The 21,357-nt window shown below is 45.3% G+C and overlaps 1 protein-coding gene across 3 annotated transcripts in view; it reads right to left on the minus strand.

Annotated features, from left to right (window-relative positions):
- The window catches only part of LOC147618397 (signal transducer, putative (DUF3550/UPF0682)), a 59,763-nt gene that overhangs the window by 14,450 nt on the left and 23,956 nt on the right, over positions 1–21,357 (minus strand). For 2 of the 3 annotated variants that reach the window (XR_015262118.1, XM_086774830.1), the window contains exons 2-5: positions 14,225–14,431; positions 13,804–14,022; positions 13,637–13,703; positions 13,252–13,545 (exon numbers count right to left, since the gene is read on the minus strand). Coding sequence is in view for 2 of the 3 variants with exons in the window: in XM_086774830.1 (XP_086630956.1) it covers positions 13,252–13,545; positions 13,637–13,703; positions 13,804–14,022; positions 14,225–14,431 (787 nt within the window). In the remaining variant the exon portion in view is untranslated. The remainder of the gene's footprint in view (positions 1–13,251; positions 13,546–13,636; positions 13,704–13,803; positions 14,023–14,224; positions 14,432–21,357) is intronic. The other variant, XM_086774831.1, reaches the window with a different exon arrangement.

The following is a 21,357-nucleotide window of genomic DNA, read 5'->3' on the forward strand; positions in this document are numbered from 1 at the left end:
ATGACCACCTGTAAGAAGTGAATGGACATCAAGTGAAGAAGTAAATAGGACCTCATCCTCACTGCCACCTGCATGTGACACATTGATTTCTTCAATCTTGACTCCACTTTTGCCCTTTGGCTTTACATCTTTGGCTTCATCTTTCTCTTTGTCTTTGCCTTTTCCCTTTTCCTTTTGATCATTTTTCCATTTGCAGCATTGCTTTTTAATGTGTCCCTTCTTGCCACAATAATGGCATTCCATATCCTTTTTGGAGCGAGACTTGCTCCTTCCCCTTTCTTGGCTTTTCCCCCTTTGCTGGGATCTCCCACGTGCATTCATTGCATTGGACTTTCCAACAGAGTTGTTTTTCCTGTTCATCTCTTCTTGAAGAAGAGCACCCTCAACATCTGCATATGATAGCATAGCATGCGAATTGCTAGTGGCTGTCCTAAATGTGTCCCAACTCTCTGGCAAAGTGCATAACAAAAAAGTGGCTTTGAACTCATCATCCATGGCCAACTTTTGATTAATGACTTGGCTGACAATACCATTAAACTCATTTAGATGGGCTGTCATAGACGCCCCTTCCTTCATCTGAAGACCTATGAGTTTCTTCAACCAATACACTTTGCTTGAGGCACTTTGTTGGGCATACAAGTCCTGCAATCTCTGCCACATTCCCCAAGCTGTCTTCTCTTCACGAATGCTGAAAAGTAATGAGTCTGACACAGACAACATGATAGTAGATCTTGCCAGCTCATCCATATCTTCCCACTCTTCAGCAGTAAGAGAAGCGGGCATCACACCCCTTTCTTTGATAGGCTTGTGCTGCTTTTTCTGGAGCAACACATTGTAGCACTGGGTTTGCCAAATATCATAATTATGCGAGCCTTCAAGCTTCTTGATGTGAAGCAATGAAGAGCTCTCACCTGTGGTTGCCATAGCAATATGCAACCTGTCAATGCCTGACTCCCTGCAAAATGTGCAAACACTGCACCAAAAGCACACAAAGTGCTCACAGTTGTTCTCCCAAGCTTTATCTCCCACTGCGGAAGCACAAATGCAACTTTTCTCCCACTTTATGTGATGAAAACACCAAAATCTGGTTGCTGCAGATTTTGGACAGCACCTTAAATGTGCTCTTTTGCCCTTCCAAGTACTGTACAACAGTACCAAGTGCTTACAAATGATGTACCAAACCTGTACCGGCAAGTACAGCAACTGAAATTGAACCTTTTGGTCACTCAAAACAGTGTACAGCCATGCCAAAACATGCACAAAGCTGTGCCAAATCTGTACCAGCAGGTACAATAGCAATAAATGCTCTCCTGGCTGTCCAAATGAGTGAAAATCAGACTTTTACAGTCCCGAACACTGCATAAAACAATCCCGAACAGAAATTGGGCAAAAGCCCCTTGACTGCAAGCTGATTTTTGAGGATTCAAGGCATAAATGTCTTGCCTGCTGCTTTGCCAAGCTCAACAAGCATACAAACTTGAAAAGCCCCTTGATTTAAGATCAATTTCTGATCATACATGGTACATTGGCGCACATGAAGGCATCCAGAGTGTTCACGATGCTTCCCCCTGGCCACATATACATCCAAATAATGAAAGCCCCTTGATTTACAGGCACATTGAGTGCTTGTAAGGCATCAACACATTATCCACAGCATCAACTGAGATTGCCTGCATGCAAATCAACTCAATCGGCACAAAAGCCCCTTGATTTGCACTGCAATTTGCTGCAATTTTGCCCAAATGTGCGATTTTTCACATCATACAGCATGTATGAGTGCTTAATTGCACAATTACATCAAAAGCCCCAAATTTCGACATCCAATTTCCTGCAAATTGATCCTGATTGTGACCAATTTCCTGCAAATTGATCCTGATTGTGACCAATGTCACCCAATTTTGCCAATTTTGCTCAAAATTTGAGCAATTTGGCACCTGTACTGCTCAATTGCAAATAATGGACATAAAAATTCTCGAAATTGAAGCAAAATACCTCTAATTTGGGCTGAATTTGAGGGGCAATTCTGATTTGAGTGCTGATTTTTGATTGCAGATGCTGTTGCAGGAGAGGGGGGCAATTCTTGCTGATGTTGCTGCTGCTGAATGACAAGAAGCTAGTGATTGATAATGGATTTGTCAATGGACTGCGCAGCATTCTCTGTGACTCAACCTTAGACAAGGAATTTGTTGCAAAGGCAATAACCCTCCTTCGCACGGACGCACGGCGCCCAACTTTTTAAAAAAAACGCTGACGTGTTTTCGTTTGTTGACGCCGGGTTCGCTACGATGCGCCTTCGCCACGTTGGATCCAGCGCTTCGCTCGCCTAGCGTATGTTCGCCTACGGCTGCTGCCTTCGCCTCTGGCCTCTTCACCGAGTAGCAGCGCTACATACGACCAGTTGATGGTTGGGCAGCCTGGGCAGCCACGTGGGCTGGCTGCGTGGGTTGTCCTGGGCAGCCTGGTATGCTGGCTGGGGCAGCTGGTTGGCCAGCCCCTTTTGTGCTGCAAGGAGCAGGGCGACCAGGAATCAGCAGGGCGACCAGGAATCAAAAAGGCCCAAGAGCAGGCGACCAGCACAAAGGGGGGGCGGCCAGCAGAGCAGAAGAGGGAGGAGAACCTGGTGACCAAAGCTCTGATACCAGTTGATGGGGAGAAACAGTTAGGGTTTCACTTGTGGGAGACATACACAGAGAAGCAAGGGAGAGAGAGAGAGAGAGAGAGTTGTGGGGATAAGTCAACTCATGAGGCATGAGTGTGTGACTCCCCTATCACACATGTATATTGCACTAGTACACATAGTGCACTTAGTACATTAAAAGTACTAAGTGTACTATGTACTATAACTTATGGGCTTGTACACACTATAAGGGTGGGCATAACGCCTTTACCCCAACAGTCTTCACGATCGCTGCTGAGGATTCTCCACCCTTCTCGATGCTGCGCTTGGGACACTGCCTCCAATAGTGGCCTTTCTCACCACAATCATTACATGTCCTCTCTGCCTTCAGTTTCTTGCGGTCTGAGTCGGACTTCTTCTCAGAAGACTTCTCCGATGAAGCCTTCCCTTTGCCCTTGTTGGTACGGCCTTTCGACCGTTGGCCAGTTAATGAAAGAGTGCACAGAGCAGAAGCAGAATGGCACTAGAATGTGCTGAACAGAGAGTGCAAGAGAGAGAGATATATGGAGAAAACTATGCTGAATATACTGAAGCAAAACAGTCCCAAGCAAGAGACACTACAAGTCTAATAAGTGCAACAGGAGAAACAAGCTCCTCAAATCCAGTGAGCAAAACTGGCCCACTATCCTTTGATACAGGAAAATCTCCAAAAGAAGTATCCATAAGATCACCGACTACATAGCACCCAGAAGCGAAAAGCATTTGCCGATCACTGGCATCACCATACAGGTCACAAAGCAACTACCACACATAGAAAGTAGAAGCATCATCAGGAGCATAGATGAAGTGTCGAAGAACCGAATCCTAACAATTCAGGAGGAGAAAGCTATAGATCTGTCCGTCAGTCTTTCTCCACCAACACATCCTCCGCAGAGGCAAGGTCTGGCAAGCACCGATTCTTGTATGAGAGAAACTCCATCAAACCATACTCCCTGAGAATAGAAGTAACCTGCAACTTCCATGACTGAAAGTTACCACCATCCAACTTGTCTGCCTCATCAAGGAAATAACAAGAGAGTGGTACGGGAGCCAAATCTGAAGTTGTCATCATTGATCCAATCAAAAGGACCAACCCTCATAAGATTAAACTGTCCAAATCAGAAAACGCTGATATAGGGTCTTTCCTCCCACCAAAGCGCAACCCTAAGAGGCTAGACAGCACCCGAAAATCCTCCTGTAGCAAAAACCGCAGAAGCTTCTGTCGACTATACCTCCAACCTTGAGGTCACCAAAAGAGGGAAGCAAAAAATGCGGATTTGATATAGAGAGAAAAGGCAGCCACACAGGGCCAGGGAATATGTTGTAAGAGGGTGCAAGAGGGAAAGGCAACAACAAAGACAATAGCTTGGGCTCTCCTCAAGAAAACACACAATCTCTGAAGAAGAAGTGTCCTCCACAGGTACCAAGAGTGCCACCAAAGCCTGCAACACCAAAGACCCCCTCTGCAAAGGAGCAAACCCACGGGAGAGGAAAAACGCAGCAAAGGAAGCTGCTGTCCTGAAGAAAACAGGCTGCCTATGTCCCAAACTCCACGTGGAACAGAAAACACTGGTCAAACACTACCAGAAGGCTGTGTTGATGAAGCCAAACTGAAAGGCGCAACAACCAGCAGGTTCAGTCCAGAAAATGCAGCAAAGGAAGCTGCAGATCTGAGAGAAAACACAGAGGCAAAAGGACCAGCAGGTTCAGTCCAGAAAACGCAGCAAGAAAGAACTGCAGATCTGTAGGAAAACGCAGAGAAGGAGGTGCTGAAAACAGTGCTGAATCTGGGGCAGCAGAGAGGTTGCTAAACCGGGAGCAATGATACCATGAAAGAGTGCACAGAGCGGAAGCAGAGTGGCACTAGAATGTGTTGAATAGAGAGTGCAAGAGAGAGAGAGAGATATGGAGAAAACTATGCTGAATATACTGAAGCAAAACAGTCCCAAGCAAGAGACACTACAAGTCTCATAAGTGAGGGAGCAAAATATGTACAAGACTGAATGAACAATGAGAGGCCAGCACCCACTATATATAGTAGATGTAAGCTGGCCGACTGGAGCTGCAAAACAAGCCAACTGGAGCTGCTGGACATGCCGACTTGAAAATGCCAGAAAAGCTGGGAAAAATCCCAGAAAAATACTAGAAAAAGGGGTGGCCAGCCCACAAGCAAGGGCCATGCAAAAGGGACCAAATGGGCACCATAAATGAGCAGAAACTAGGGATGAATATGCTAACAAATAAGGCCTCCGAACCTCCGCCTTGTGGAGGGTTCGTGAATCTTTCCTCCTGGTCCAAGACCATGGGCACAAGCTCCTCCCATTGTGATGGTGCTGAGCCTACCACTGGTAATCAAAGAAGAGTAAAATGCTGAGTACTGAGAGGGCAAATGTGACAGCAACGTGATGGCCATATCCTCCGATGATATCTCTTTCCTAGCTTAGAGAACTTCCAGCTGAAGAGCCTGTAGCTCGTTCATGTGCTCCTGCATCGTCGACGACTTTGCATCACCCGCATCTATACTTCCAAGGAGATCCTCTTCATGGGCGATACCCTGTTGTAAAGAGAAGCCAAATGTTGCCATATACCTCTCGCCAGCATTATATGCTTGATATGATTGATTACCTGTGGTGTGCAGTTGAGGAAAATGAAAGAACGGACCCTGGCATTGACATGATTCCATAACTGTGCATGTGCCTCACATTCCTTCCGAATTGAGGGTAACTCCCCTTCCTCTAACTCCGGCCGTGGAACCCCAACAACAATGGGATCAGCAAGGTCGTAAGACTCCAAAACAGATTCCATCATTACATTCCATATGTCATACTTGTTCCCGTCCAACTGACGGTCCACTGGGAACGTGGGGAGTGTCGGGATCTTCACATGCCTCTCAGCCATCTCAAGTAAATCTGCCATTGTGGGGGTGTAACTGAAAAGGGTGGGTGGGTGGGAAAAATGAAGAACTTAAACCTGCAAGTGGCTGTCCAGCAAATCAGCCCGCCTTCCTCTTGCTTCTCCTCTTCCCGAACAGTCCAAAACAGTCCACCAATCAGCAACAAAATAGCCCCCCTCTTGCTCACACAGTTCCCCAAGATCTTCCAAGAGCCTAGAGCTCTGATACCATGTCAGAATAAACAGCGGAGATGAAGACAAGATCTGAAAACACAAGAGCAAGTGCACTGCAGAAAAAACACAGCCATAGAGATGGACAGAGAGAGAGGCGTGTAACTCTGCTATATACACAAGAAAATCCCGAATACCGAATACAATGTGTGTGGGGGCTGGGGGCCATTTTATATGGCCCCTACGAGCCAGTAGGCCAGCACAGAAGGGCAGCCGACAGCAACCAAAAAGCTCACGACCTGCTCCACCATTAGTCGGCCAGCACCTATCAATCGGCCAGCATACAGAGAGGGTCGGGGAGCAGCAGGGGCAGTCCGCCTATGTCAGAACACTCAGACCAGCAGTCGGCCAGTGTCTGGATCAACCTGGAGCCACAGGACAACCTCCCACACCTGAGGAAAAATAGGGAAAAATTAGGGAAAAATATGGAGAGTGGGGAAAAATGAGAAAACACCTAAATCGGGCGGGCACACCCACAACAGAGGCCTTGGTGTAAATATACAGACAGGAGATGACTGCTAACACGGCATGCCTATGAAACATGTCCTTTGGGTCCCTTATGATAATCGGTTTGTGGACTTTGATCCTGGGATCCTTGGAGGCAACTAGCTGTCTGGAGGTTCTGATTGTTGGTCATGACCACTCCCGGCTAGTTCAGGTGTGAACACAGCTTACTCACGAGCACTTTTTCCCTAAGACTGGACACAGGTTTTTTTCCCCATGTGAACACACTTACGTGTGTTGGGCACTTTGCCCTAGGCTACTTCATGTACTCACATAGTACTTTCATTACTATTATTGAGTACATCTTTTCCAGCACTCTTGAGCTTCACTCGTTTTCTCTCTTGCAGCTCTGTGTGTGTCTGTGTGCAGGCTTCTCTCCCCATACCCAACATTGGTATCAGAGCCTGTCAGATAGGGTTAGGGTTTCCCCTACTGCCCTCTGCTCCTTGCCTAGAGCTCGCCTGAAGGCACTGCCCGTACAGGTCACCGCCATACTGCGCCGCCTTGTGTACCTGCCCATACTGCACCGCCGACCGCCGCTGCCCCGTACACTGTGCATTGCACCAACTGTACTTGCCCAACTGCCTTACATGTGTACTGTTGTACCTGCCAAGCCGCCGTCAACGACTGTACTACTATACATGTTGTCCTACGCAGCTGCTGTGCGGCATCTACACAGTCGCCTGCTGACCTGTGCGCCCAATCGACTGAAGCGACTATACCTGCAGTACAAATCGTGCGCACTACTGTACCTACCCGACTGAAGCTGCTCCACAACATTGATATTTCTGCATTTTTTTTTTCAAATACTCAGAAATTACTAGAAACTAGCAAATGCACTGCATTAATTTTGGGGCTTTTCACCATTGAGCTCAAAATTGCAACATTGGTATACATTGACAATGATTTTGCCCAATTCGGTGCGTAATTACACTTGAAATTTGGGGATTTTGCAAAAAATGACAACATTTGCAGGTCTTTTATAGACATTTGCAGGCATTTTGGGTGTTCCAAGCAGATTCAGTTGACATTGGGGCATTTCCCCCAAACATTTCCCCCAAATTTTTGGGTGTTACAACATTACTACTTGTGTGTACACACTTGTGACAACCATGTCTAGGAACACTAGTGATTTATTTGGAATGCTCTCCATTGAGGATAAGTTGGATGGCACCAACGATCCTATGTGGGCATACATGATGAACCATGTACTTGTTGCAAAGAATTTGTGGGTTTATGTATCAGGGGCTGATGTCAGGCCTATTGATCCTGCACGAGCAGCAAGTACTTCAAGAACCATTGATGCAGGTAATGATGTATCTTCAAGTGGTGCTACATCTTCTACAACTTTGCCACCCACTCCATAACAGCTCAGATGGGATGCCAAGGATGCTCAAGCACATGCTTTGATTGCCCTTTCATGCAAAACGCAGGTTATACCGGACATTCGTTCATGCACTTCTGCTAAGGGTGCATGGGATGTACTTGCTTCTTTTGTATCAGGTTCGCAATGAGGCTCGTGTTGCGTATCTTCGTAAGAAGATTGAGTCTGAGCATATGGATGAGGGTGATTCAATGGACAAGTTCCTTACCCGCATCAAGGATTTGCGAAAGCAGCTCACCAACATTGATGAGGTCATTCCAGATGGTTCACTTAAATCTACAATGCTTCAGGGTTTGCCAGAATCCTATCAAGGTTTTGCTACTACTCTTTGTCTACTCATGAAGGGTAATCCAAACTTGTATACCTTTGATGAATTGGTGACTCTCTTATTGCAGGAGGAGCAGTCTTGTTCTAATAGGACCACTATGCTTTCTGCTGATCAGGCATTTGGTGCCTTTGATCGAAACAAAGGTAAATTTGGGGCTACATCTAGTGGTAAGCCTAAGGGCAAACCACATGCCCATTCAGATTCTACCTCGTCTAAAGAGGGTGAAACCAAGAAAAAGAAGAGATGCAACTATTGCAAAAAACCTGGCCATCTTATTGAAGAATGTACGCAGCGCATTGAGAGTGAAAAGAAAAAGCAGCAGCAAGGTTTGGTTGCTACTGTGGACACTAAAGAAGAGGCTAACTTTGCTCACGAGGTATATGCATTAGTGGTTACATGCAGTTTGCCTGCTTCTTGTATGTCTATCTCAGCTGGAGATCGGTACTTTGATAGTGGTGCTTCTAAGCACATCACTTCTTGGAGAGATCTATTTGCCAATCTGCAGGATTCACCTCCAGGTGGCATAGTTATGTGTGCCAATGATGCCTCTTACTCCATCAAAGACATTGGCAATGTGGAGCTAACAACACGTAATGGGGATAGTTTTACTCTTTGTGACACTTTATATGTACCAAGCATTAAGAAGAATCTCATTTCTGTTTCAACCCTTGCATTATATGGGTTTACGGTTCAGTTTTCTCACCATTGTTGCTCAGTGTATGACAGCAGAGATTCAGCTTCTCTTATGCTTTCTGGGACATAATGCAATGGCTTGTATAAGCTTGATATGTATGACAGGAGTACTTATTCTCATGATACTATGCTTGCATCCACCTCCCGCGTGTTGAGTGACACTGAGTTATGGCATGCTCAGTTTGGCCACTTGAATTTCCCATCTCTTGTACGCTTGCAGAAACAAGGTATGGTGGCTCTGTATGTGAGGGATTCATCCTTGGAAAAATGCACAGGAATTCCTTTCTTAAAGATGGTGCTATGAGGGCTGTCCGTCCATTACAGCTCATCCATAGTGATCTTTGTGGCCCCATGAGGGCTCCATCTTCTGGAGGACACTTGTACTTCATCACGTTCATTGATGACTACACTCGGTTTTGTTGGGTGTATGGTTTAAAAATGAAGTCAGGTGCCTTTGCAGCTTTCAGAGACTTCCGTCCCATGGCTGAAAATGCTTGTGGACACAAGCTTGTCACATTGCGTACAGAGTGGGGGGGAGGGGGAATATTTGTCAAATGAGTTCACAACTTACATGCAGCAACATGATATTTCCCATCAATGTACTAACCCCTATACTCCTCAGCAAAATGGAGTTGCAAAGAGACGTAATCGTACACTTATGGAGATGGCACGTTGCATGCTCAAGAGCAAGGATCTGCCCAGAAAGTTTTGGCTTGAGGCGGTTATGTGTGCCAATTATGTGCTTAACCGTTGCCCCATTAAAGCCTATGATTGTCTATGAGGCATGGAATGGCAGGATTCCAGTGGTGACTCATATAAGAGTCTTTAGGTGTTTGGCATATATGCATATGCCCACACAACAAAGACATAAGCTTGATGCAGAGGCAATCAAATGCATTTTCATTGGTTATAGTACTGAGAGTAATAGATACAGACTCTATGTGCCTAATACAGGCAAGATCATTGTGTCAAGAGATGTTATCTTTGATGAATATGCATCTCAACCACTTGTCTCGTGTACCAGACAGCCATCTATTGGGCCAGAAGATGCTTTGTTGCCTTTATTCAATTCCAATGTGGATAATGTAGAGCCAGTTTCAGCTTATTTACAGCCACCTATGCCTACTGAAAATCAACAAAATCAGCAACTGAACTTGCCCCGAATTGATCCTCAAATTGATTAGGATTCCTTGGGTGATGCATTGGCAGAGGAAGATGCAGATACTAGGAAGTCAAAAACTGTTCCTAGATAGCTGGTTGAGACTTTGCGTGACAGCAAACTGTCTACATTTATGCCAGGTCGTACTCGTGTTTGCTGCTTCTCGTCATGCATCTTCACATTATGTGGATACAGCTCTTGTTGCCACCGCTTGTAATGAGGAACCCATTTCTCATGTTGATGCATTGGAGGATGACCATTGGGTGGCAGCCATGCATTCGGAGTTGGACTCCATTGACAAAATGGTACTTGGGAGTTATGTGACTTGCCTCCAGGCAAGCGTGCTAATGGCACAAAATCGGTTTTCAAACTTAAGCGTAAGCCTGATGGCTCAGTTGATCGCCATAAGGCTCGCTTGGTCGCCAAAGGGTATGCCCAACGTGAGGGCATTAACTATGAGGAGACCTTTGCTCCCACTTCACGTATAACTACCATACGTACTGTTATTGCATTGGCTGCCCACAACCAATGGCATGTACATCAATTGGATGTCAAAACTACCTTCTTGAATGGTGATTTGAAGGAGGAAGTTTATGTATCTCAGCCTCCTGGCTTTGTTCAAAAAGGTGCAGAAAGAAAAGCATGACGTTTACATAAAGCACTATATGGTCTCAAACAGGCTCCTCGTGCTTGGTATCACAAAATTCATGCATACTTAACTGCCAAAAGGTTTCAGTATAGTTCAGCTGAAGGTACACTTTATGTTCGCCACATTGGGAACAATATTCTCATCCTCATTCTTTATGTGGATGACATGCTCGTCAGTGGCATTGGGATGCCCTAGAGGACTCATAGGATGGATGTCCTAGAGGACTCATATGGATGCCCTAGAGGACTCATGGGAAGGCTATGGATGCCCTAGAGGACTCATAGGAGGGATATGCTGCCATTGGGATGCCCTAGAGGACTCAGGAGGGATATGGATGCCCTAGAGGACTCATAGGAGGGATATGGATGCCCTAGAGAACTCATAGATGCCCTAGAGGACTCATAGAAGGGATATGGATGCCCTGGAGGACTCATAGGAGGGACTCATAGAAGGGATATGGATAAGAGGGTGATATTTCAGCTTTTAAGGCTGATTTACAGCATGCATTTAATGTCACAGACATGGGGCATTTACATTACTATTTGGGCATACAGTTTATACCTTTTGAGGGGGGTATCATGTTATCTCAGTGCAGATATGTCGAACACCTCCTTGAGCATTTTCACATGACAGATTGTAAACCTGTTCTACTCCTATGTAACCAAGTTTAACCTGTTTCTACTCCTATGTAACCAAGTTTAAAATTGTCACTTGAGCATGCTGGTGAGCCTTTTGATGTTGCCACCTATCAGCAAGCTGTGGGATGCCTTATCTATTTATGCTCTACTCGTTTGGACATACAACATGTAGTTTCTCAATTGAGCACATTCATGCATTGTCCGAGCACTATGCATTGGCAAGTGTGTAAGCGTGTCTTTCGCTATCTTAAAGGCACTACAAACTTTGCCTTGTTTTATGGCAGCTCTTCTACACTAGGCTTGCTTGCATTTACAAACAGTGATTGGGCAGGTTGCTATGACACACGAGTGTCGACCAGTGGTAACTGTTTTCTTCTTGGTGACTCATGCATCTGATGGCTCAGTAAGAAGCAGCCTACAGTGGCCACTTCTAGCTGTGAAGCTGAATACAGGGCAACCTTTACAGCTACTGTGGAATGTGTTTGGCTACGACGCCTTTTAGCCGATCTTGGTTTTGGACAACAGTCCCCTATTACCATTTACACTGGCAGTCAGAGTGCTTTGGCAATTGCATGAAACCCAGTATTTCATGCCCGCACAAAGCATATTGAGGTTCACTATCATTATGTCAGGGAAAGGCTCCATGCAAGAGAGATTGACTTGGCTTATGTGTCTACACATGCCAATATAGCAGATGGGTTTACAAAGCCTCTTTCAAGGGAAAAGTTTGAAGCTTTCCGCAAAGCTTTGGGCTTACAACCTCTACCAGGGTAGTCTGCTGCACCCTGCCTCCTTCACACCATTCACTTGAGAGGGGTTTGTTGGTCATGACCACTCCTGGCTAGTTCACGTGTGAACACAGCTTACTCACACGGGGACTTTTTCCCTGTGACTGGACACAGGTTTTTTCCCCGTGTGAACACACTTATGTGTGTTGGGCACTTTGCTCTAGGCTACTTCATGTACTCACATAGTACTTTTATTATTATTATTGAGTACATCTTTTTCAGCACTCTTGAGCTTCACTCGTTTTCTCTCTCTTGCAGCTGTGTGTGTGTGTGTGTCTGTGTGCAAGCTTCTCCCCCCATACCCAACACTGATGAGGTGGGGGTCTCTCAAGTCTTGTCAAGTGTGGCTGTTTCTCCTCCTCCACATATGCCTCCTAGCTCAGCACTTGCCAACGTTCTGGAAGAATGATGTAAGCACTGGCTATTGTTTCCTTGTCCTCTCTAACCTGTCATAAGTCTATCTAAAAGCTTTTGTATCTCATGGAAGAGTAATGCCACATTTCTTTGATCCTCATATTCCATGACCAGTCCAATCGGAGAGGACCAAACCCCTCTACAAAGGCAGTGCCGATTTCATAGCATTGCCAGAAAAGGACAGTGTGCTACACAGTATCAACCTCATGCATATCACAAACCTGGCATACTCAAAGCTCTTGCTACTCTCAAGTGACTGCCTTCTCTCTCCCAGATTCAATGTGGATCCTGTGTGATGACACTCTAATTTGACCCATGGAAATCCGGAGTGCATGTCACATGTGAGTTCCCAAGTATCTTGGGATCTTAATGAACCTATCTGCCGTACGCATAATGAACTGATCTTGGTATAGGGCCTAGGCTCGTCCACAAGGGTGGGGTTTCTGACTGTATCCATGTCTTATGAAGGTCTATCTGCCAGATGTCATCTCTATAAATCTATGCAATTCTCGGTTGTGTAGTACATGTAGCTGCCCTTGGTACTAAAATGGTGGTTGTGTGTTGTCATCCATCTCGATACTTTGGCATACCAACAATTGTTTATTCCCTATGAAACAAAATGCATAAATTAAGACAAAGCCAACCATGGGAGCTGTTGTGTGGACCCTCTGTAAACAACCAAAAGAGGCATCTGTGTAAAGAGCAAGCACATAGCCAGCAACCTCTCTAGCGAGCTCCACTCTAGTGATGTTGAGGAGAGAGAGAGAGAGAGAGAGAGAGAGAGAGAGAGAGAGAGAGAGGTTCCACTAGGAAAAGTTTCACCTTTCCACATGAACCAAACCAAACAACTGCTTGCATCTACGTTCATCCACAAACACAACACACGTACACGTTTTACTATGAAAAACATTTCACCTGTGCTTCCACGTGAACCAAACCAAAGGCCTGTGTCATGACTGCTTGGATCAGTGCTCATTGTTTCGCCACTAGTAGAGGAAACATGATCAGGAGAGCTTGATGGAGATATCTCATTTGTCTCTAATGTCACCTCCTGGCCTCTTCCACCATGGTCTAATGAAGATGCTGTATCGCTGGTCCGAGGCACATGTGGAAGAGCTATATCTGATCCTGAAGATGCTGTAGATACGGATGCTGCAGTAGATGTAAGTAAAGGGACTCGACTTGTCCCACTCTGTGCTGCCTTTCCTGCTTGTTGGTAGAAACAAGGAAAAGTTCATGATCAAAACCTTAGAACACCACATCTACAACAGTACAAAAACTTGTGCCATAGACTCCTTACCCAAAGCTGACAAATACAACAAAATGATGCTGTCTGCTGGAAGCTCTTCACATGTTGTTGCCATCACCTGTTACCAAATATCTATGAATGAGTCAGTGGTTATGCAGGCCATTTGGTGTACAAGTGAAAATACATTCTTTAAAAAAACTCAAAAAACATATACATACATGTAAGAGCTGCAAAACGCTAGGCCGATACAAGATATATTTATGAGGATTAGGAGGCAGCGATTGATCCATTATGTCATCCAAGCGCATAGGTCCAGAATGTCCAGGCATAGTCCCATTCGATTCCACAACCCTTGATCGATAAAATGACCCACTTGGCTCCCATTCCAAACATTGAAGGAATCTGAAAGTATCCAGTGTGAGCTCCGAGAACTTGACCTGAATTTTTTGACAGATGGAGAGAGATGAACTATATGAGCAAGTGATAAGACAACGACAGAAGGGGGTTAAGTTGGCACCACTTAGATGCATTCTTATTCCAAGACTTGCAGTTGAAAGGTTCCCAAGATCCAACTAGTCCATTCAGGAACATGTATCTGATCCATGGCTTATATATAAAAGTGAACTCCTTGACCCTTACCTCATTATGGTAGTAGCTCGCAAGTATCACATCCTTTAGATTCAGAGGTTTGCCTCCCCCCAATCTTGCTACAGGAGGGAAAGAATTTGGTTGTGGATCTAGCAGCACACTGTATCGTAAAGGCCTGCTATTTTGACAAGGGGCATCTGCCTTCATAAATCTACTGATATCTAGTAAGACACGCTTCCACTCCTTAGAATCATTGCCCTGGAAGAACAAGTGCTTTCAGAAATGCAGTGCCCTTAGCAAGAATCAGCAGCATAAATTTCAATCACCATTTCCGTCATGCAGACTCCATAAGGTTAAAATTTGAGCATACCAGCACACAATCATGGCAACAGAGAGACAAACTGCAACATAGGATCTTAACATCACGAGCATCCAAATGCTGTGACAAATTGACTTATGCCACTAAAATAATTCCTTGATTCTTTAGGATTCAAAAAGAATTAGGGGTGTGGGACAGTAAGTTTCGACAAGCCCTAAGAGTACTATGGTGGCCTGAGGCAATCGAACAAAGAAATGGCAGTACAGCATGCCCACCTGAATTTTCAGATGGCCTAACCACTACTGCTCTTCACAATGGTACTACAGCAGGCTGTGACCTTCTCATGTACATGGTGTCATTAAGTAGCGCTCGCCAAAAGCTTCAAGTTGACACCCAATACGTCATGCGACTAGTCAGTATGCCATGACAGCATCCCATGTCGGTGCACAAATGTGGTATCATGTGATGCAAGTAATTATGCAAGCAATGTCATGTGCATCCCACACTCAGATGCCATGTGGACTTTTCTGTACAAAAGTGCAAGGCATAGCTGCGATGAAACATGTTTCATTCAGTTTCTTTGAAACGAAACATTTCATACAAATGAAACGCGTTTCATTTGTTTGAAACGAAACATTTCATACAAATGAAATGCGTTTCATTCAAGTCCACTGGGAGCTATACGATTTAGGCGTTTTTTATCCAATGAGCTCGTTTTTCGAAGAAGAAGAAGAAGAAAAAAACGCCTACTTGCGCCTGTGAAAACGTTTGAAGGAGATCCTATGTTGTTAAAATCAGCCCCTTCCAACTCCTCCCGCACTTCTCAAGTTCTGTGCCCGCCATCTCTCAAGTTGGTTGTGCTTATTTGTGCCTTTTTTCTTCGATTTTGCCAAAAAAATACAGATTTTGAAACTTGGGGGTTTTCATGCCAAGGTGCCAATCTTGCCCTGTCTTTGTCAAGATGCCTCGCAATAGGGATGCCATGTGGGCCCATGTCACTCCTATATCAAGATATGGTGGTTCAGGCACCCAAAAGTGGAAATGTAATTTTCGTGGGGTTTGCTCAAGAGGATCCATAATCCGTGTTAAGGCACATTTCACAGGTTTAACCACGGAAGGCATTGGTGCATGCAAACATCAAAGCCAAGCTACAAGAATAGAAAAGACAACGATTGGTAGGGCGTGGTTGTGGGCCTCTGCTTGAGGATATTTAGGCTACTGAGGATACAGGTGATGCATTAAAGAGAACACGGTTGGGTTCAGAGGAAGATGCACAAAACCAAGTAGGATTCGAGGGTGCTGGTAGTTCCACTCCCACAACAACACGAAGCCCTTTGCCTGCAGGACCTAGAGCCTCTCTAAAGAGAGCAAGCATGCAAAAGCAAGCAATTAATGATGCAACAAGGAAACTCACTAGGTGTTTCATCCAATTCGCTTTGTCTTTTCACATGGTACGCACCCCACGATTGAAAAAGGCCATGAGGGTGATCAGCCACATTGGATGTGAGTGGGAGGGCCCCTCCAATGAGACCTTGTGCACTAAAGAGCTCAGAAGAGAGCAACAAGCAGTGGAGGTGGAGATGGAGCCATTAAAACCACTTGAACCATGTATTGTTGCACATTGTTATGTGATGGGTGGTCAAATATACGCAAGAGGAATGTGTACAATGTTTTGGTGTCCTCTTGCAAGGACACTGTTTTTGCGTGCCATTGATGCATCTATGCATGGGACAGTGGTGATAGGAGAGTTTATATGGTCACACCTCCGAGAGGCTATCATGGAGATAGGCCCACAAAATATAGTGAAAGTGGTCATTGACAATGGTAGCAACTGTCTCTATTGGATGGGTGCTAGAGGATGAGTTCCCACAGATTGTATGGACTCCATGTGCATTCCATACCTAGACTTGCTCATTGAAGATCTTGCAAAGATTAGGTGGATTGCTGACATCTTTGACACTGCGCGTAGCTTGGTGAAGTTTGTTACCAAGAGGCCCAAGGTCTTGGGAATGTATGGTGCCAATAGTGAGCTTGAGCTTCTGGAGCCCTCACAAACCAGATTTGCATATATGTTCATTGTGGTTGAGAGAGTAGTGAGAGTCCGACATGGACTCATAAGCATAGTGGTGTGCCGAGTGTAGATGAGCTAGGAGAAGCATGAGCACCCAAACACAGTTACTTTTGCACGTAAAGTGATGCAACAAGGTTGGTGGAAGGAGGCAGGGGCTTTGTTGAGCGCTCTTCAGCCAATCTACAGTTTTCTTCGCATCACTGACATGAAGAGCAGCACTCTTAGACTCTTGTACAAGTTCATGGACCGGATTGGAGAGGCTCTTAACCGATGCACTCTCTTGACAGATGAGAGGTACTCAATATGCCAAGTTTGAACTTCCAACTAGTTGCCTTCTGGCTTTAGCTACGAGCTTTGATCATTCATGGCTAATTTTCAGAGTTGAGGACATTCGACGAGTTTGGAACGACCAGTGGGATTGGTTCCATAGACTAATCCACGCAGTTGCCCACATATTGCACCCTCTCTAGCGGAGTGAGGCACAGTATGTTAATGAAGAGTTGGAAGATAGATGGCAAGATTACATTCAGAAATGGACAAGAGGCGACGTGGAGCTCATGAGATGCTTGGAGAATGAGCGGCTAGTGTATCGGAATGCCAGCCATGCATTTGGTAGACAGACTGTTGTCATGGGAGAGAGACAGCTGTAGCCAGTCTCATGGTGGGAAAAGTATGGGATCAGCAGCCCTCACTTGGTGAGTACAACTCTAAAAGACGAGACTGTTATTTCAGGTTATAAGTTTTAACATGTACATAATAAATTGATCGATGATGATTATACTTACAAAGTTTCCATCTTTTAATGACAGAAACGCCTTGCCATTCGCGTCCTCTCACAAGATTGCAACTCGGGTCCTTGTGAGAGGAACTAGAGCAATAGTAGCAGGGGAACGCCATTTCCACCCCTTGGGAATGGTGGAATGCGTTCCCCCAAGGCTGAGATGCCTAAACCAGGTGGAACGTGCATGGGGGAATGATTTGGCATGGGAACAGCCAAGGGAACGTGGGGGAACGGTCACATGGAACGTCTAGATGCCGTTCCCCCTTTGGGGAACGTTTTTTATGTTTGGCCAAGAAAAAAAAGAGAGAGAGAGAGTGTACCTGTTGTCGCGAGCCGCCTATGGATATCCTTGAAAGACGTACCATATTGTCGCCTGCCTGCATACTTCCTAGGCCCGTGCGGCGTGCGTACTTCACAGCTCTGATTCACGAGTGGCCTCTTCTCTCGAGTCTCTTTAGACTTCGACTCCTACTTTCCAAGGCAAGGCAGCAAGGCAGCAAGGCTACTTACTTTTCCCTCTCTCTTTCTCTCTCGTTCCCCCTTACCGTTCCCCTCATTCTCGTTCCCCCTATGGCCCATTCCCATTCCCCTGATGGGGCTTTCATTCTGTTCCCGTTCCTGTTCTGTGGAGCACATGAACCCTCTTCCATACAAAGAAGAGGAACAAGTTGTCTACAGCTCAGTTGGAGCGGTTGGTATATTGTCATTGCAATCTTTGCCTAATTGAGCACTTGGGCAATCCGATAGAGCCTTGCCAAGTCAATGTTAATAAAATCGACATTGGGAAGGTAAAAGATGTCCCACAGATTCCTCAAGAGGAGCGCGACATATATGCCACGTTATATGAGGAGTTGATGGCACCTGCTCATGCCACATGAGCATCAACACAAGCATTATCAGGCACCGGTGCTCTCTATCGCTCCACTAGACACTTGGCATAGTTTGTAGCCACTTCAAGGCTTGGTGGTCTTTCTTCACAGTAAATTCACTTCCATAAAGAAAAGATTTCCACTATTTCAAAACTGTGACAACCCCTAGCAACTCTTTGTCATAGATAGAATAATTTTTTTCTACATCATTCAATTTCTTGTTGTAATAATATGCCACGGGTCTTCCTTCTTGTTGCAATTCGAAGGTTTTTTTTCGAAAGGTTTTGTACGTCGCTAAAAAAACCGCAGGTTTCGAAAAATTATATACATATGCATACATACATATAGAAGCAAAGGGATTGAAGACCTCGAGAGCACAAAGCATGGATCGTCTACCCGCACTCCCTAAGGACCAATTCTTCTCACCAGAAGTTGATTCTCCAAACTCTGATCCACACCACACAAGAAATGGGACTTCTTACTCAATGGAGAGTCCCGTTCAAGATCTTACTTTGGGAGACGATCAACCCATCTACATCACCTTCACCACCTTTGCCATCACGATCGCCCTCTCAGACTTTATCAAATTTTGTTTCCAGAAGTGGATACATTCCTTCTGCCAATGTGTCAGTGTGGGACCCTGGCATCCATCATCTTCTCTCATGGTCCCCTTTTTGGCCTGAGAGGGGGTGTGTCAAAACAGCATTTTTTCCTAGCCCTAAAAAGGAGATTTTACTGGGCTTTATTGGTTTTATTTTGGATTTTGTGTGTCTTTGCTGCTAGCCGACAGCCTTTAGGCTGGCCGACCAGCAGTCCCTCAGACTATATATAGCTTTGCCTCATCATTCATCATTGTGTACCACATCATAGACATATCAGGTACCATCTGCTGCTCACTCCTGTGAAAGCAGGTTGGCAGGAGTTTGGATGCACTATTATTTCAGATGGGTGGGCAGACATTCGCAAGAGGCACATAATCAATATCCTTGTGTCATCTTACCTATTTCTTGCGTGCCGTGGATGCAGGGAGAGCAGGAGACAGGATCACAGGGGAGTTCATTTATGGCCACATTCGACGGGCTATCCTTGAGGTTGGGGAGGACAATGTTGTGCAGGTGGTGACCGACAACGCCTCTAACTGCAAGGCAATGGGTCAAATGGTCGAGGCAGAGTTTCCACATATAGTGTGGACTCCATGTGCTGCCCATTGTCTTTATTTACTTATGGAAGACATTGGGAAGCTTGTTTGGGTGTAGCCCATTGTTGCAGATGCTGTAAAGATCACCACCTTCTTCCGCAAGAAGCATCAGGCTCTTGCCATCTTTCGGAGCCATAGCCCTTTGGATATGGTGAGACCCTCCAAGACCAGGTTTGCCTACATATTCTTGGTCTTGGATAGGCTCTACAAGATAAGAGATTCACTATCATCAACAGTTGTGGATCCAAGGTGGCGATAGATGCATCATTCAGAGGATGAGCGTACAAAATACTTGCAGAGGTGGATCCTGGATGATGATTTTTGCCAGCAAGTTCATAGCCTTTCAGTTGCACTTAAGCCCGTGTATGTCCTTCTCCGACTTACAGACATGGAGGGTCAACTTTGGGGCTGGTCTTTCATTTGTTTATGCAAATGAAAGACCATGTTGCTCAGTGCTCCATGGAAGATCATTCATCAGACTCATAAATGTTGCAGGGGCATTGGTTAACCCGAATGGCATGACCAGGTACTCGTAATGACCATATTTTGTGTGAAAAGCTGTCTTATATTCATCACCTTCGCAAATGCCAATCTGATGATATCCAGACTTAAGATCAATTTTGAGAAGACTTTTGCATGGAGCAATTGATCAAACAATTCATCAATGCGCGGAAGAGGATACTTATTCTTGATAGTCAACTTATTAAGGGTACGATAGTCGATACAAAGGCGCATAGACTTATCCTTCTTTTTCACCAAAAGTACTAGAGCTCCAAAAGGGCTTTTGCTTGGTCGAATATGTCCTTTCTCCAAAAAATCAGTAAGTTGTCGCTGTATCTCCTGAGATTCCATAAAAGAAACTTGATATGGAGCACAAGTAGGTGGAGCACTGCCAGGAAGGATATCAATAGCATGGTCGACTGGCCACCGAGGTGGGAGAACCGCAGAAAGCTCCTAAGGAAAAAGATCCAAGTATGGAGCAAAGAAAGGTTGCCTGAGGTACATCACCTTTGTATCTATGTCCTCGGGAGGATCGTTGGCTGAATAGACCATTAAAATACAATCACTCTTGCGAACCCACCGTTTCACTTTAAGGGCTGAAAGGGTTGGTGTAGAAGGTTGGTCTCTGATTCCTTCGAGTGCCATAAGCATATCATTTTGAGCAAATTGTATGGAATGGTTCCGGAAACTGATCAGGGGATCATATTGATACAACCATTCTTGACCAAGGATCATATCATAATGTGCCAAATTCATGACTTGGAAATCCAATTTGTCACGATAGTGCTGAATTCGGAAGGAGAGGTGTTTGGCAACGGTGTTACACAAGGATGTGGAACCATCGGCAAGCTCTACCTCATAAACAACGGCACTTGGAGAAGTCCGAATCTTCAATCTCTGAGTCAAGGTGGTTTCCACAAAGTTATGAGAACACCCACTGTCAATGAGCACCTGAATAGGGTGATTGGAAATAGAACCTTGAAGAACCAAAACCTGAGTAAACCGCTGGGGCAACGGTGAAGAGACAGCTTGTGCTGTGGCAATAGCAGTAATCACTGAAGCATGTGCAATAGCATGGTGATTAACTGCACGCTTTTCTTTGTCGACAACTAGGGGTTTCTCCTCGGAAGTGGAGGGTTCAGCATTAGAATTCTATCGATGGGTTGGTCTTTTGGGGCACTCAAACCAACGATGAAGTCCATTATAAATTATGCACAATCTTGTCTTTTATTGATCCCGTCCAGAAGGAACATTGGAAGAACAAGGGTTGCGAGATTGGTCACGTCCTTGGTCCCGTCCACGATCCGAATTGCGTGGTTGGAAGGATTGAGAACGTCGGGACCGAAAAGAGAACGATCCTTCTGATCGGCGAGGGTGTTGAGAATTATTCCATTGGGGATTAAGCCGGGAGGTAGAAGTGCCAGAAGATTCTCTGCGACTATCTC

This window comes from Cibotium barometz, chromosome 35 (genome assembly GCF_041138505.1).
Source record: "Cibotium barometz isolate CiBa-2024 chromosome 35, ASM4113850v1, whole genome shotgun sequence".
In the NCBI taxonomy this organism is placed as follows: Eukaryota; Viridiplantae; Streptophyta; class Polypodiopsida; order Cyatheales; family Cibotiaceae; genus Cibotium; species Cibotium barometz.